Below are 15,157 nucleotides of genomic sequence, written 5' to 3'. Positions count from 1 at the left end.
TTTTTTTTTATATATAAAATTATTGAGAAAGGTTTAAAATAAAAAATATAGAAAATTTTTTGCTTTTTTTTTTATGGGTATATGTGCACGTAATTTATATACATATATATATATATATATTAAATTTTTAATTAATTATAAATATAATAATTTATTAAAAATTTAAATTATTATTTAATTATTTATATATATATAAATTTTAATAAAAAAAAACCTTAAAAATTTTTTTTTATTTATTTTTATTATTCTCTGTTTATTAGGGATTTTGTATTTATAAAAAAATTTTAAAAAAAAAATAAGAGAATTTTATAAAACTTAAAATAAATGTAAATATTTAATATAAAAAAAAAAAAAAAAAAATCTATGTAGTAATATAAAAAAATAGATAAAAATTTATGATTTGAAAAATTTATTTTAAGTTTAATTTACATATAAATTTTAGTGTTAATTTTATTAAATTTAAATAATTTAATAATAAATTTCATAGTAATTAAAATTAAAAATTTAAGAAATTAAGATTTAGTAATACTTTAATTAAATAACAAATTTTGTGCCAGCAGTTGCGGTTATACAAAAATTTAAATAAATTTTATTAGTAAAAATAAATAATATAAAAAATAAATTAAAAATAAAATTATTAAGTGAAATTTTAATTTTAATTAAATTTATTTAAAATTTATGAATTTAAAAATTTTATAAAAAACTAGGATTAGATACCCTATTATAAAAAATTAAAATAAATTACTAAAATAGTATGTAATTATTTATTGAAACTTAAATAATTTGGCGGTATTTTAGTTCATTTAGAGGAATCTGTCTAGTAATTGATAATCCACGAATAATCATATTTAATTTATAATTTTATATATCGTTGTTAAAAAAATATTTTTTGATAAAAATAATATTTAAAAATTTTTATAAAAAATTAATTCAGATCAAGATGTAGATAATAATTAAAATATAAGATGGATTACAATATAATTATATAAATGAATAATAATTTTGAAATAGTTATTTGAAAGTGGATTTAAATGTAATTTTAAATAATTTTTTAAAATGATTAATAATTGAAATATGTACATATTGCCCGTCACTTTCATTTAAAAATTGGAATAAGTCGTAACAAAGTAGGGGTACTGGAAAGTGTTCCTAGAAAGACAAATTAGAGCTTGTTTAAGTATTTCATTTACATTGAAAAGAAATTATAATTATAATTAGTTTGAGGGGGTAAATTTAATAATTTATAAATATGAAAAAAAATTTTAATATAATATATTTAATGGGGGTTAAAGTATTTTTATAGAAAAAATTTAAAAATTTATAGTGAAATAGTATTGTAAAAGAAAATTGAAAATATTGAAATAAAAATTTATTTAAAAGTAAATTTTATTTATTGTATCTTGTGTATCAGAGTTTTTTAATTAAAAGAAATTAGTTAAATTTATTTCGAAATTTAAAGAGTTAATTAATTAAAAAAGTTAATGTTGCATAATTATTTTAAATAATTAATTAGAAATGAAAAGTTAATCGTTTTGAATGATATCTAATTTTTTTAGAAAAAAGTTTAATTTTAAATAAATTTTTAAATTTATTTATTAATTAATAAATTTAAAAATTTAATTTTATATTTTAAGGGATAAGCTTTAAATTATATTTTTATAATAGTAATAGAAATAATTGAAATTTTTAAAATTTATATTTTTTATAAATTATAGTTTTTTATAAATAATTTCATTTAATTAAAATTTTATATTAATTTAAATTTTTATAAAAAAATATTTTTTAATAAAATAAAAATAGATATAATGATAAAATTAGTATATAATTTATAAATGAAATAAAAAATTATTTAAATTAATAAAAAGGAATTCGGCAAAAATTTATATTCACTTGTTTATCAAAAACATGTCTTTTTGTTAATAATTTAAAGTCTAATCTGCCCACTGAATTATTTTAAAGGGCTGCAGTATATTGACTGTACAAAGGTAGCATAGTCATTAGTCTTTTAATTGAAGACTTGTATGAATGATTTGATGAAATATAAACTGTCTCTTTATTAAAAATAGAATTTAATTTTTTAGTCAAAAAGCTAAAATAAATTTAAAAGACGAGAAGACCCTATAGAGTTTTATATTCAAAATAATATTAATTTTATATAAAATTTTTATTTAATATTTTTTTGAATATTTTGTTGGGGTGATAGAAAAATTTAATAAACTTTTTTTAAAAATTTTACATTAATATATGAAATTTTGATCCATAATTTATGATTAAAAGATTAAATTACCTTAGGGATAACAGCGTAATTTTTTTTTTTAGTTCTTATAAGAAAAAAAGTTTGCGACCTCGATGTTGGATTAAGATAAAATTTAAATGCAAAAGTTTAAAATTTTGATCTGTTCGATCATTAAAATCTTACATGATCTGAGTTCAAACCGGTGTGAGCCAGGTTGGTTTCTATCTTTAAATAAAATTAATAATTTAGTACGAAAGGATCAGTTATTAAAAATAATTTTTTTAAAAAGAATATTATTAATTTTTTTGCTATTTTGGCAGAAAAATGTAATGGTTTTAGAAATCATAAATATATAAATATTTATATAAGTAGTAGTGATAATAATTGAAAAATTTAATATTATTTTAGGTTTATTAATTTTATTTATTGGGGTTTTAGTTGGAGTTGCTTTTTTAACATTATTAGAGCGGAAGGTTTTAGGATATATTCAAATTCGTAAAGGTCCTAATAAAATTGGATTTATAGGGATTTTACAGCCTTTTTCTGATGGTATTAAATTATTTAGTAAGGAACAGACTTATTTAAATTATTCAAATTATTTGTATTATTATTATTCACCTGTAATTGGGTTTTTTTTATCTTTAATTATTTGGATATTGATTCCTTATTATTTTAATATTATTATGTTTAATTTAGGGGTTTTATTTTTTTTTTGTTGTACAAGTGTAGGAGTTTATATTTTATTAATGGCTGGGTGATCTTCAAATTCTAATTATTCAATATTAGGGGGTTTACGGGCAGTGGCTCAAACTATTTCTTATGAAGTTAGATTAGCGTTAATTTTTGGTTCTTCTTTAATTTTAATTATGGATTTTAATATATTAAGTTTGAAAATTTTTCAGGAAAATATTTGGTTTTTATTTTTAATATTCCCTTTATCTTTATGTATATTTTCTTCAATATTAGCAGAAACTAATCGAACTCCATTTGATTTTGCTGAAGGGGAAAGAGAATTAGTTTCAGGGTTTAATGTAGAGTATAGAAGAGGTGGATTTGCTTTAATTTTTTTAGCAGAATATTCTAGAATTTTATTTATAAGAATAATATTTGTTTTACTTTATATAGGAGGTTATAGATTAAATTTAGGGTTTTATTTAAAATTAAGATTTATTTCATTTTTATTTATTTGAGTTCGGGGAACATTGCCTCGTTATCGTTATGATAAATTAATGTATTTATGTTGAAAGGTTTATTTACCTATTTCTTTAAATATAATGATTTTATATTTAGGGTTAAAAATATTTATTATTTAATAAATATTTTTAGTATAAATTAATAGAATTATAATTCTTTCTTAAGTTTTCAAAACAAATGCTTTTACAAGCTCATTAATTAATTATAAAAAATTATTTTATCTCATATTTTATTTACAATTGGGTTAATAATGTAGTAAGAAAAATAAATAACTGTTAAGATTTGTCCTGTTAAAATGTAAGGGGTTTCTACAGGTCGAGCTCCAATTCATGTTAATAAAATAATAGTTGTAATTATAGATCAAAAAATTATTTGATTTAAAGGGTAAAATTGAATTCCTTGAATTTTTTTATTAAAAGTAAATGGAAGAATAGCGATAATTAAAATTGATATTAAAAGAGCAATTACTCCCCCAAGTTTATTAGGGATGGATCGTAAAATTGCATAAGCAAATAAAAAATATTCTTCTGGTTGAATGTGAACAGGGGTTACTAAAGGATTAGCTGGGATGAAATTGTCTGGATCTCCTAATATATATGGATTTGTTAATGTTAATAAAATTAGAATAAATATAATAATAAATCCTATTAAATCTTTGTAAGTAAAATAGGGGTGGAAAGGAATTTTATCTAAATTTCTATTTGTTCCTGGATTATTTGACCCTGTTTGGTGTAAAAATAATAAGTGAATTATTGTTATTGCTAGAATAATAAATGGTATAAGAAAATGGAAAGTATAAAATCGAGTTAAGGTAGGATTGTCAACAGCAAATCCCCCTCAAATTCAATTTAAAAGTCTATTTCCTAAATATGGGATTGCTGATAAAAGATTTGTAATTACTGTAGCCCCTCAAAAAGATATTTGACCTCAAGGTAGAACATAACCTATAAATGCTGTTATTATTAATAAAAATAAAATAATAATTCCAACTATTCATGTGTAAAAAAAATTAAATGATTCATAGTAAATTCCTCGTCCAATATGAATATAAATACAAATAAAAAAAAATGATGCTCCATTTGCATGTAAAGTTCGAATTAATCATCCATAATTAACGTTTCGACAAATGTAATTTACTCTATAGAAAGCTATTTCAATATTTGCATAATAATATATTGTTAAAAAAAGTCCTGTTAAAATTTGGGTAATTAAGCATAATGCTAATAATGATCCAAAATTTCATCAAATTGAAATATTAGAAGGTGAAGGTAAATCAACTAATGAATTATTTATAATTTTAAATAATGGGTGAGTTTTTCGTAAGGGAAAAAATTTTTTTGACATTAGTTAAAAGATCGTAATGGCCCAAAAAAAATATTAGTAATTTTAATAATAGCAATTAGAGTAATAAATAAATAAATAATAATTATTATGATTATTAAAAAAGTTTGAGAATTATATAATTTTGATAATTTGATTTTATTTTCATTAAAAAATAAAAAGTAGTTAGTTATTTCATTTATTTCATTATTAATAAAATTGTCAATAAAGTTGAAATAGTTTTTTATTTTTAAAATTGATAAAATTATTATCATATTAATTATCAATAAAAAAAATAATTTTATTTTAAAAGAAAAGTTTATTATTTCATTTGATGCAATTCTTGACACATAAATAAATAAAACTAATAATCCTCCTAGAAAAACTAGGAAAAGAATGTAAGAAAATCAATAAGTGTTAATATATACTCCTAAAATTAATGATAAGATTAAAGTTTGGGTAATAATTATTAATCCCATTCTTAATGGGTGTTTGGAAAATAATATAACAAAAGAAATAAAGATTATTATTGTTAAAAAAAAAAATAAAATATCAAAGAATAGTTTAATAAAAATAATAATTTTGGAGATTATTGATGAGAATAAATTCTTTTCTTTGAAGTTTTTAAATTTTACATTATTTTTGGTTTACAAGACCAATGTTTTTTATTAAACTATAAAAACACAAATGATAAAATTAGTTATTTTTATTATATTTTTTTTCGGTAATATAATTTTTGTTAGAAAACATAAACATTTATTAATTGTTTTATTAAGATTAGAGTTTATTGTTTTAAGAATTTATTTTTTAATAATATATTATTTTTTAATAATAAATTATGACATGTATATATTAATAGTTTTTTTAGTATTTTCAGTTTGTGAGGGGGCTTTAGGGTTATCAATTTTAGTTTCTATAATTCGTACTTTTGGTAATGATTATTTTCAAAGTTATAATTTATTATGATAAAATTTTTATTATATTTATGTTTTATAATACCTTTATGTTTTTTTAAAAATATATTTTGATTGGTTCAGATAATATTATTTTTTTTTATATTTTTATTCATAATTATTAGTATAAATTTAATAAATTTTTGTAATTTAAGTTATATATTAGGTTGTGATATAATTTCATTTGGTTTAATTTTATTAAGAATTTGAATTTGTTCATTGATAATTATAGCGAGAGAAAATTTATTTAAGGGGAAGTATTATACAAATTTATTTTTATTAAATATTTTATTTTTAATAATTATGTTATATTTGACTTTTAGTTCTTTAAATATTTTAATATTTTATTTATTTTTTGAGGGGAGATTAATTCCTACTTTAGTTTTAATTTTAGGTTGAGGGTATCAACCTGAACGTATTCAAGCAGGTTTATATTTATTATTTTATACTTTATTTGTTTCTTTACCTTTACTAATAGGTTTATTTTTTATTTTTAAGGATGTTAATACGATAATTATATATATATATAAATTCTATTATAATACTTCTTTTATTTTATATTTTTCAATAATTTTAGCTTTTTTTGTTAAAATACCAATATATTTTGTTCATTTGTGACTTCCTAAAGCTCATGTAGAAGCTCCTATTTCTGGTTCTATAATTTTAGCGGGAGTTATATTAAAGTTAGGGGGATATGGTTTATTACGGGTAATAATTATTTTTCAAGAAATTAATTTAAAAATTGGTAGAATTTGAATTATTATTAGATTATTAGGGGGTGTATTTGTAAGTTTAAAGTGTTTTTGTCAAGTTGATATAAAATCTTTAATTGCTTATTCTTCAGTTGCTCATATAGGATTAGTTATTGGAGGTATTATAACTTTAAATTATTGGGGAATTTATGGTTCTTATATTTTAATAATTGGTCATGGTTTATGCTCATCTGGAATATTTTGTCTTTCTAATATTAATTATGAACGTTTAGGAACTCGAAGTTTATTTATAAATAAGGGAATAATAAATTTTATACCTTCTTTAAGATTATGGTGATTTTTATTTATAATTGGTAATATGGCAGCGCCTCCTACAATAAATTTTTTTGGGGAATTAAAGTTGATTAATAGATTAGTAAGTTGATCTTGATTGACAATAATTATATTAATAATAATTTCTTTTTTTAGAGCAGGATATAGTTTATATTTATTTTCTTATTCTCAACATGGTAATTTTAATTTAGGTTTATATAGATTTTATTCTGGAGTTTCTCGAGAATATTTATTATTATTTTTACATTGATTTCCTTTAAATATTTTTATTTTTAAATTTGATTTTAGAATTTGAATTTAACTTAAATAATTTAAGAAAAAATATTGATTTGTGGAGTCAAATATATGGGTTTCCATTTTAAGTTATTAAAAATAATAATTCTATTTGTTTTATTAGATTTTTTTTTTTATTTTTATTTATATTATTAAATATAATATTTATATTATATTTTTTGATGAGAAATACCGTTATTTTTTTGGAATGGGAAATTTTATCTTTTAATTCTATAAATATTGTTTTTTCTTTATTATTGGATTGAATATCTTTGTTATTTATAATATTTGTTTCTTTAATTTCTTCTTCTGTGATTTTTTATAGAAAAAGTTATATAAAATCTGAGCTTAATTTAAATCGATTTATTATTTTAGTTTTAATATTTGTTTTGTCAATAATATTATTAATTTTAAGACCAAATATTATTAGAATTTTTTTAGGGTGAGATGGCTTAGGATTAGTTTCTTATGGGTTAGTAATTTTTTATCAAAATATGAAATCTTATAATGCCGGGATATTGACTGTTATGTCAAATCGAATTGGGGATGTTATATTATTAATAGTAATTGCTTGAATAGTTAATTTTGGGAGTTGAAATTTTATTTTTTATTTAGAATTAATAAAAATAGATTTTTGTTCAAGAGTAATTAGATTTTTAATTATTTTAGGTGCTATGACTAAAAGTGCCCAAATTCCATTTAGAGCTTGACTTCCAGCTGCTATGGCAGCTCCTACCCCGGTTTCAGCTTTAGTTCATTCTTCTACTTTAGTAACAGCAGGAGTTTATTTATTAATTCGGTTTAATGCTTTATTAGTTGGTAGAGAATTTTTAAAAATATTATTGTTAATTTCAGGTTTAACAATATTAATGGCGGGGATTTCTGCTGTTTATGAATTTGATTTAAAAAAAATTATTGCTTTATCAACTTTAAGACAATTAGGTTTAATAATAAGAATTTTAAGAATAGGATTTAGCGATTTAGCATTTTTTCATCTTTTAACTCATGCTATATTTAAGGCTTTATTATTTATGTGTGCTGGTATAATTATTCATATAATAAATGATAATCAAGATATTCGTTATATGGGGGGTTTAAGATTTTATATTCCAATGACTTCTCTTTGTTTTAATATTTCAAATTTATCTTTATGTGGAATTCCATTTTTATCTGGATTTTATTCAAAAGATTTAATTTTAGAAATAGTAAGAATAAGTAATTTTAATTTTATTATTTTTTTTTTATATTATTTTTCTACTGGATTAACTGTATTTTATTCAATTCGTTTATCATTATATTTAATAGTAAATGAATTTAATTTATTTAGAGTATATAATTTATATGATGAAGATTATACAATATTAAAAAGAATAATTTTATTATTATTTATAAGAGTAGTTTCAGGGAGTTTCTTAAGTTGATTTATTTTTAGTTATCCTTATATAATTTTTTTACCTGTTAATTTAAAAATTATAGTGATTTATGTTAGAATTTTTGGGTTTATTATAGGGGTATTAATTAGAAACATAAATTTATATTCTTTAAATAAATTTTTAAAATTTTTTAATCTGAGAAATTTTTTAGGGGGGATATGATTTATACCTAATTTATTTACTTATGGGATTAATTTTTCTGTTTTAAAGTTAGGGAATAATTTATTAAAAAATGTTGATTATGGTTGAAGTGAATTATATAGAGGACAAGGTTTATATAATATTTTAAAAAATTATTCGGTTATTTTTAATATATTTTTAATAAATAATTTTAAAATTTATTTATATAGATTTGTTTTATGAATAATATTTATAACTATATTTATATTAAAATGATTTTAGTTACTTAAATAGCTTAATTTAGAGCATGATATTGAAGATATTAAGGTGATAATTTATCTTTAGGTAATTTATAAAAATTAAAATTTTATTTTTACATTGAAAATGTAAAGTTTTTATTAAACTATATAAATATAGAAATATTAATGGTAATTAACCACTAAGATTAAGTTAGCAGCTTAATATAAAATATTTCTTTAATTGGAATTATTATTCAATAGTATCATTAACAGTGATATACCTCTTTTTGGTTTCAATTAATAATTATCTTTAAATAAGGAGTATTATTTTACTCTATCTTTTAAGTCGAAATTAAATGCATGGGAATTGCTTCTTATTTAAGAAAAATTAATTTATAATATTTTTTGAATGCAAATCAAATGTTTTTTTTAAACTATTTTCCTAATATGTTCAATTTAGTATTTTTTGATTTCATTCATGATAAAGACCTAATAATAATATAATTAAAAAAAAAATTCTTGTTTTAAATCAAATAAATATATTTGTTATATAAAAAGATGGGATAATTGGGAAAATTAAAGCAATTTCAACATCAAAAATTAAGAAGATTACAGTGATTAAAAAGAAATGTAAAGAAAATGGAATTCGCGGTAAACATTTAGGGTCAAACCCACATTCAAATGGTGAACATTTTTCTCGATCTAAATTTGTTTTTTTTGATAAAATTGATGAAATTATAATAAATATATTAGAGATTAAAAAAAAAATAGTTGATATAAGAAATATAATTTTAATTATTTATATTAAAAATTTTAAACTTTTTGATTGGAAGTCAAATATACTAAATATATTATATAAATTAATTAATTACCTCATCAGTAAATAGAAATATATAAAAATAATCATACTACGTCTACAAAGTGTCAATATCATGCTGCTGCTTCAAATCCGAAATGGTGTGAACTTGAAAAGTGTTTATTTGTTAGTCGAATAAAGCATGTAAGAATAAAAATTGTTCCGATAATTACGTGTAATCCGTGAAATCCTGTTGCTACAAAAAATGTTGATCCATATACTCTATCAGAGATAGAAAATGGAGCTTCGTAATATTCATATATTTGAAGTAGAGAAAAATAGAATCCTAAAGTAATAGTAATAATTAAACTTTGGTAAGTTTGAGAAAAATTATTATTTATTAAGGCATGATGAGCTCATGTTACTGTTAACCCAGATGTAATTAGAATAATTGTATTTAATAATGGAATTTGAAATGGGTTGAATGGAGTAATATTTATTGGAGGTCATATGGTTCCTAATTCAATATTAGGGGCTAAACTACTATGGAAAAAAGCTCAAAAAAATGAAATAAAAAAAAAAATTTCTGAAACAATAAATAAAATTATTCCTCATCGTAATCCTTTTGAAACAAGAATTGTATGTTTACCTTGGAAAGTTCCTTCTCGGCATACATCTCGTCATCATTGGAATATTGTTAATAGAATAATAATATATCCTAAAATTAATAAATCTATTTTAAAATTGTGGAATCATTTAACTATTCCCGTTACTAAAGTTATTGTTCCGATTGCCCCGGTTAAAGGTCATGGGCTATAATCTACTAAATGATAAGGGTGATTATGTGTATTTTTTGTCATTTAATTGGTTTCTCTAGAATAAAGGGTTCTTAAAATTGTAATAACATAGGATTGAATTACTGCTACAGCTCTTTCTAAAATTAATAATAAAATTTGAACAATAATTAAAAATAATAAAAAATAATTTCTTATTGAATTTCCTGTTCTTCTTAATAAAGTTAGTAATAAATGACCAGCAATTATATTAGCTGTTAAACGAATAGCTAAAGTTCCAGGTCGAATAATATTTCTAATTGTTTCAATTAATACTATAAATGGTATTAAAATTCTTGGTGTTCCTTGTGGGATTATATGAATAAATATATGTTTTGAGTTATTAATTCACCCAAATAATATAAATGTTAATCATAAAGATAAAGATAAGGTTAAGGAAATAGTTAGATGACTAGTTCTTGTAAAAATATAAGGAAAAAGTCCTAAAAAATTATTAAATAAAATAAAAGAAAATAAAGAAATAAAAATTAAAGTTGATCCTTTATTTTTTTTAAAGTTAAGTAAAATTTTAAATTCATTATGAAGTTTTGTAATAATAAATTTTCATAAAAAAAAATGACGATTAGGAATTAATCAAAAAGAAAATGGGATGAATATTAATCCAATAAAAGTTCTTATTCAATTTAATGGTAAGTTAAAAATATTAGTTGATGGGTCAAAAATAGAAAATAAGTTATTTATCATTTTCAAGATAAGTATTTTTTATTTAGGTTAGTTTTTATTTTATATTTAAAATTAAAATTATAATTAATATAATAATTTATAATATTAAATAATAAAAAAATAAATAAAAAAAAAAAAAAAAATAAAATTCAATTAATTGGTATTATTTGAGGAATAAAAGAATATTACTAATGTAATAATTTAAGTTTGACATACAAATGTTATAAATTAACTAATTCTTTCATTAGAAGTAATTGCTAATTTACTATAAAGTGGTTTAAGAGACCAATACTTGCTTTCAGTCATCTAATGATGAATAGTTATTAATTCAGTTAATGAAGTTATTTATAGAAATTCTTTCAATTACAATAGGTATAAATCTATGATTTGCTCCACAAATTTCTGAACATTGACCAAAAAAAATTCCAGGACGATTAATAAAGAAATTAGTTTGATTTAAACGACCTGGGTTAGCATCAACTTTTACTCCTAGAGAAGGAATAGTTCAAGAATGGATTACATCTGTTGCTGTAACTAAAATTCGAATTTGGTTGTTTATTGGAAGAATAATTCGATTATCTACATCTAATAATCGAAAATTGTTTGGGTTGTCTATTTCGTTAATTATATAAGAATCAAATTCAATATTTTTGAAATCAGAATATTCATAACTTCAATATCATTGATGTCCAATGGATTTTAAAGTAATTAAAGGATTATTTAATTCATCAAGTAAGTATAATAATCGAAGAGATGGTAATGCAATAAAGATTAAAGTAATAGCCGGTAAAATAGTTCAAATAAGTTCAATTATTTGCCCTTCTAATAAAAATCGATTAATAAATTTATTAAAAAATAAATTTATTATTAAATATATTACTAAAATAGTAATTATTAATAAAATAACTAAAGTATGATCATGAAAAAAAATTATTTGTTCTATAAGAGGGGAAGCTCCATTTTGTAAATTAAAATTTGATCAAGTTGCCATTTCTAAAAAAAGGAAAACCTTTATAAATGGGGTTTAAATCCATTACATATTATCTGCCATATTAGAAGTTACTTATAATTGGTAATTCATTATAAGAATGTTCTGCTGGCGGAAGATTTTGGTATCATTCAATTGAAGAAGGTATATTTAATGAAAAAATGATTATTCGAGGATTGATTATTGACTCTCAAATGATTATTATTATTATAATTGTTGCAATTAAAGAAATATAAGATCCTAATGATGAAACAATATTTCAAGATAAGTAATTATCTGGGTAATCTGAGTATCGTCGAGGTATTCCAGCTAATCCTAAGAAATGTTGAGGGAAAAAAGTTAAGTTAACCCCAATAAATATTACAATAAATTGAATTTTTAAATAATAATTATTTAATCTTAATCCAGTAAAAAGTGGGTATCAATGGATAAATCCTCCTAAAATAGCAAATACAGCTCCTATAGATAAAACATAGTGAAAATGTGCTACAACATAATATGTGTCATGAAGGATAATATCAATAGAAGAATTTGCTAAAATTACTCCGGTTAAACCTCCAACAGTAAATAAGAAAACAAATCCTAATCTTCATAATATTGAAGGTCTGTAATTAATTTGAGTTCCATAAAGAGTTGCTAATCAACTAAAAATTTTAATTCCTGTTGGTACAGCAATAATTATTGTAGCTGATGTAAAATATGCTCGAGTATCAATATCTATACCAACTGTGAATATATGATGAGCTCATACAATAAACCCTAAAAGACCAATTGCTATTATGGCATAAATTATTCCTAAAGAACCAAAAGTTTCCTTTTTCCCACTTTCTTGTGAAATAATATGAGAAATTATTCCAAATCCCGGTAAAATTAAAATGTAAACTTCTGGGTGCCCAAAAAATCAAAATAAATGTTGATAAAGAATTGGATCACCTCCTCCTGCTGGATCAAAAAATGAGGTATTTAAATTTCGGTCTGTTAAAAGTATTGTAATGGCTCCTGCTAGAACTGGTAATGATAATAGTAAAAGTAAAGCTGTAATTCCAACAGCTCAAACAAATAAAGGTATTTGATCAAATGATATATTTCTAATACGTATATTAATAATAGTTGTAATAAAATTAATTGCTCCTAAAATTGAAGAAATTCCAGCTAAATGTAATGAAAAAATGGCTAAATCTACTGAAGAACCTCTATGAGCAATATTAGAAGAAAGTGGGGGGTACACTGTTCATCCTGTTCCTGCTCCATTTTTTACAATTCTTCTTGAAATTAATAAAGTTAATGAAGGGGGTAGTAATCAAAATCTTATATTATTTATTCGTGGGAAGGCTATATCAGGGGCTCCTAATATTAAAGGTACTAATCAATTTCCAAATCCTCCAATTATAATAGGTATTACTATAAAAAAAATTATAATAAAAGCGTGAGCTGTTACAATAGTATTATAAATTTGGTCATCTCCAATTAAAAATCCTGGATTTCCTAATTCAGTTCGAATAAGTAAACTTAAAGATGTTCCTACTATTCCTGATCAAATTCCAAAGATAAAATATAAAGTTCCAATATCTTTATGGTTAGTTGAATAAAGTCATTTTCGCTTTAAATAAAATGGCTGAGGTATAAGCGATAAATTGTAAATTTATTAACGAGAAATTTCTCTTTTATTAAGTCTTATATTCAATTATGATATAAAATTGCAAATTTTAAGGTGTATAAATTTCTAAGGCTTAAAGAAATTCTTTATAAATAATTTTGAAGATTATTAGTTTATTTTAACTTAAAACCTTAAAAAAATATAAAACTATTTATAATTAAACCTGTTATAGAAATTAAAGAAAAAAAATTAATAATAGAGAAAAAATTATTTTTGATTTTAATTTTAAATCATTTTAATTTAAAAAAATTTAATAAAAAAGAAAGATAAATTATACGAATATAAAAAAATAATATAATTAATCTAGATATAATAAAAATAAAACATAATATATATATATTTCTATTTATTAAAAAATTAATAATAATTCATTTAGGGAAAAATCCTAAAAATGGAGGTAAACCTCCTAAAGAAAAAAAATTAATTATTAAAGATATTTTAATAATTGTTATTAAATTAAAATTTAAAATTTGATTAATATAAAAAATATTTAATATTGAAAATGAAAAACATAAAATTAAGTTTAAAAATGAATATAGTAAAAAATATATTAATCATATATTTTCTCTAATTATTATTCTAGCTATTAACCATCCCAAATTATTAATAGAAGAGAAAGCTATTAATTTTCGAATAGAAGTTTGGTTAAATCCTCTAATAGCACCAATTATGGCGTTTAATATTATAATTAATATAATAAAATTATTATTTATATAGTAAGAAAGAAGAATTATGGGGGAGATTTTTTGTCAGGTTATTAGAATAAAACAATTTATTCATGAAAGTCCTTCTATAATATTTGGAAATCAAAAATAGAATGGGGCGGATCCTATTTTTATTAATAAAGAAGAATTAATTATAATTGAAAGAAAATTATTTATTTCAAAATTTTTGAATAAAATTATTTTTAAAATAATAGAAAATAAAAAATTAATTGAAGCAATTGATTGGGTTAAAAAATATTTTAATGCTGCTTCTGTATTAAGTAAATTTTTTGTATTTGAAATTAGGGGGATAAATCTCAATAAATTAATTTCTAGTCCCATTCAACATCCTAATCATGAATTAGATGAAATAGAAATTAAAGTTCTAAAAAATAATATAAAAAAAAAAAATATTTTATTAGAATTTGCATAAAAATAAATTTAAAATAAAAAAATTTAAGGAAATTTAAGTTCTATTTTTTGAAAATATATTTTAGTGTAAGATGCACAATAATTTTTGATATTATTAGATTTAGTTTAATTCTAAAAAATATAATAAAGGTAAAAAATTACATAATTTATCCTATCAGAATAATCCTTTTATCAGGCACTTTATTTAAGAAAAAGAATATCTTTATTTTTGAGGTATGAGCCCAATAGCTTAATTTAGCTTATTCTTAA

The 15,157-nt window shown here is 20.3% G+C and overlaps 13 protein-coding genes and 24 non-coding genes across 37 annotated transcripts, besides 1 other annotated feature; 14 read left to right on the top strand and 23 right to left on the bottom strand. All coding sequences in view use genetic code 5, as the record gives it.

Moving 5' to 3' along the window:
- Nucleotides 1–393: a D loop (A+T rich region containing origin of replication).
- Nucleotides 394–1,157, top strand: KEH28_r01. Its single transcript has one exon. It is a non-coding gene; the product is annotated as a s-rRNA (ribosomal RNA).
- On the top strand, nucleotides 1,158–1,222 carry KEH28_t22. Its single transcript has one exon. It is a non-coding gene; the product is annotated as a tRNA-Val (tRNA).
- On the top strand, nucleotides 1,223–2,542 carry KEH28_r02. The gene has a single exon. It is a non-coding gene; the product is annotated as a l-rRNA (ribosomal RNA).
- On the top strand, nucleotides 2,543–2,609 carry KEH28_t21. The gene has a single exon. It is a non-coding gene; the product is annotated as a tRNA-Leu (tRNA).
- A 4-nt stretch (nucleotides 2,610–2,613) lies between these two features.
- On the top strand, nucleotides 2,614–3,549 carry ND1 (NADH dehydrogenase subunit 1). Its single transcript has one exon. The coding sequence runs from the start codon at nucleotides 2,614–2,616 to the stop codon at nucleotides 3,547–3,549; it is 936 nt and encodes a 311-aa protein (YP_004769887.1).
- A 14-nt stretch (nucleotides 3,550–3,563) lies between these two features.
- Nucleotides 3,564–3,628, bottom strand: KEH28_t20. The gene has a single exon. It is a non-coding gene; the product is annotated as a tRNA-Ser (tRNA).
- On the bottom strand, nucleotides 3,629–4,774 carry CYTB (cytochrome b). The gene has a single exon. It carries the CDS (start codon nucleotides 4,772–4,774, stop codon nucleotides 3,629–3,631), a length of 1,146 nt encoding a protein of 381 aa, YP_004769886.1.
- ND6 (NADH dehydrogenase subunit 6) lies at nucleotides 4,774–5,301 on the bottom strand. Its single transcript has one exon. The coding sequence runs from the start codon at nucleotides 5,299–5,301 to the stop codon at nucleotides 4,774–4,776; it is 528 nt and encodes a 175-aa protein (YP_004769885.1).
- Nucleotide 5,302: 1 nt separating this feature from the next.
- Nucleotides 5,303–5,368, top strand: KEH28_t19. Its single transcript has one exon. It is a non-coding gene; the product is annotated as a tRNA-Pro (tRNA).
- Nucleotides 5,369–5,432, bottom strand: KEH28_t18. Its single transcript has one exon. It is a non-coding gene; the product is annotated as a tRNA-Thr (tRNA).
- Nucleotides 5,433–5,437: 5 nt separating this feature from the next.
- ND4L (NADH dehydrogenase subunit 4L) lies at nucleotides 5,438–5,719 on the top strand. Its single transcript has one exon. The coding sequence runs from the start codon at nucleotides 5,438–5,440 to the stop codon at nucleotides 5,717–5,719; it is 282 nt and encodes a 93-aa protein (YP_004769884.1).
- ND4 (NADH dehydrogenase subunit 4) lies at nucleotides 5,713–7,050 on the top strand. The gene has a single exon. The coding sequence runs from the start codon at nucleotides 5,713–5,715 to the stop codon at nucleotides 7,048–7,050; it is 1,338 nt and encodes a 445-aa protein (YP_004769883.1).
- KEH28_t17 lies at nucleotides 7,049–7,113 on the top strand. The gene has a single exon. It is a non-coding gene; the product is annotated as a tRNA-His (tRNA).
- A 19-nt stretch (nucleotides 7,114–7,132) lies between these two features.
- ND5 (NADH dehydrogenase subunit 5) lies at nucleotides 7,133–8,857 on the top strand. The gene has a single exon. It carries the CDS (start codon nucleotides 7,133–7,135, stop codon nucleotides 8,855–8,857), a length of 1,725 nt encoding a protein of 574 aa, YP_004769882.1.
- Nucleotides 8,858–8,859: 2 nt separating this feature from the next.
- Nucleotides 8,860–8,923, top strand: KEH28_t16. The gene has a single exon. It is a non-coding gene; the product is annotated as a tRNA-Phe (tRNA).
- KEH28_t15 lies at nucleotides 8,923–8,988 on the bottom strand. Its single transcript has one exon. It is a non-coding gene; the product is annotated as a tRNA-Glu (tRNA).
- A 2-nt stretch (nucleotides 8,989–8,990) lies between these two features.
- On the bottom strand, nucleotides 8,991–9,050 carry KEH28_t14. The gene has a single exon. It is a non-coding gene; the product is annotated as a tRNA-Ser (tRNA).
- Nucleotides 9,051–9,115, bottom strand: KEH28_t13. The gene has a single exon. It is a non-coding gene; the product is annotated as a tRNA-Asn (tRNA).
- Nucleotides 9,116–9,127: 12 nt separating this feature from the next.
- On the bottom strand, nucleotides 9,128–9,193 carry KEH28_t12. Its single transcript has one exon. It is a non-coding gene; the product is annotated as a tRNA-Arg (tRNA).
- On the bottom strand, nucleotides 9,194–9,258 carry KEH28_t11. The gene has a single exon. It is a non-coding gene; the product is annotated as a tRNA-Ala (tRNA).
- Nucleotides 9,257–9,610, bottom strand: ND3 (NADH dehydrogenase subunit 3). Its single transcript has one exon. It carries the CDS (start codon nucleotides 9,608–9,610, stop codon nucleotides 9,257–9,259), a length of 354 nt encoding a protein of 117 aa, YP_004769881.1.
- KEH28_t10 lies at nucleotides 9,611–9,675 on the bottom strand. The gene has a single exon. It is a non-coding gene; the product is annotated as a tRNA-Gly (tRNA).
- Nucleotides 9,676–9,678: 3 nt separating this feature from the next.
- Nucleotides 9,679–10,470, bottom strand: COX3 (cytochrome c oxidase subunit III). The gene has a single exon. The coding sequence runs from the start codon at nucleotides 10,468–10,470 to the stop codon at nucleotides 9,679–9,681; it is 792 nt and encodes a 263-aa protein (YP_004769880.1).
- On the bottom strand, nucleotides 10,471–11,148 carry ATP6 (ATP synthase F0 subunit 6). The gene has a single exon. The coding sequence runs from the start codon at nucleotides 11,146–11,148 to the stop codon at nucleotides 10,471–10,473; it is 678 nt and encodes a 225-aa protein (YP_004769879.1).
- On the bottom strand, nucleotides 11,142–11,303 carry ATP8 (ATP synthase F0 subunit 8). Its single transcript has one exon. The coding sequence runs from the start codon at nucleotides 11,301–11,303 to the stop codon at nucleotides 11,142–11,144; it is 162 nt and encodes a 53-aa protein (YP_004769878.1).
- Nucleotides 11,304–11,369, bottom strand: KEH28_t09. The gene has a single exon. It is a non-coding gene; the product is annotated as a tRNA-Asp (tRNA).
- Nucleotides 11,369–11,439, bottom strand: KEH28_t08. The gene has a single exon. It is a non-coding gene; the product is annotated as a tRNA-Lys (tRNA).
- COX2 (cytochrome c oxidase subunit II) lies at nucleotides 11,440–12,118 on the bottom strand. The gene has a single exon. A coding segment is annotated over exon 1 (679 nt).
- On the bottom strand, nucleotides 12,119–12,184 carry KEH28_t07. Its single transcript has one exon. It is a non-coding gene; the product is annotated as a tRNA-Leu (tRNA).
- COX1 (cytochrome c oxidase subunit I) lies at nucleotides 12,185–13,715 on the bottom strand (the record flags this gene model as incomplete). Its single annotated transcript has 1 exon — nucleotides 12,185–13,715. A coding segment is annotated over one exon (1,531 nt), but the record flags the coding sequence as incomplete, so codon positions are not given.
- Nucleotides 13,716–13,720: 5 nt separating this feature from the next.
- KEH28_t06 lies at nucleotides 13,721–13,785 on the top strand. Its single transcript has one exon. It is a non-coding gene; the product is annotated as a tRNA-Tyr (tRNA).
- KEH28_t05 lies at nucleotides 13,786–13,847 on the top strand. Its single transcript has one exon. It is a non-coding gene; the product is annotated as a tRNA-Cys (tRNA).
- Nucleotides 13,840–13,905, bottom strand: KEH28_t04. The gene has a single exon. It is a non-coding gene; the product is annotated as a tRNA-Trp (tRNA).
- ND2 (NADH dehydrogenase subunit 2) lies at nucleotides 13,904–14,917 on the bottom strand. Its single transcript has one exon. It carries the CDS (start codon nucleotides 14,915–14,917, stop codon nucleotides 13,904–13,906), a length of 1,014 nt encoding a protein of 337 aa, YP_004769875.1.
- Nucleotides 14,918–14,963: 46 nt separating this feature from the next.
- On the top strand, nucleotides 14,964–15,032 carry KEH28_t03. The gene has a single exon. It is a non-coding gene; the product is annotated as a tRNA-Gln (tRNA).
- KEH28_t02 lies at nucleotides 15,030–15,093 on the bottom strand. Its single transcript has one exon. It is a non-coding gene; the product is annotated as a tRNA-Ile (tRNA).
- KEH28_t01 lies at nucleotides 15,092–15,157 on the bottom strand. Its single transcript has one exon. It is a non-coding gene; the product is annotated as a tRNA-Met (tRNA).

Source organism: Pieris rapae, mitochondrion (assembly GCF_905147795.1).
Source record: "Pieris rapae mitochondrion, complete genome".
NCBI lineage: Eukaryota > Metazoa > Arthropoda > Insecta > Lepidoptera > Pieridae > Pieris > Pieris rapae.
The sequence above is the reverse complement of the archived record's forward strand: the minus strand, read 5'-3'. Positions and strand labels throughout refer to the sequence as shown.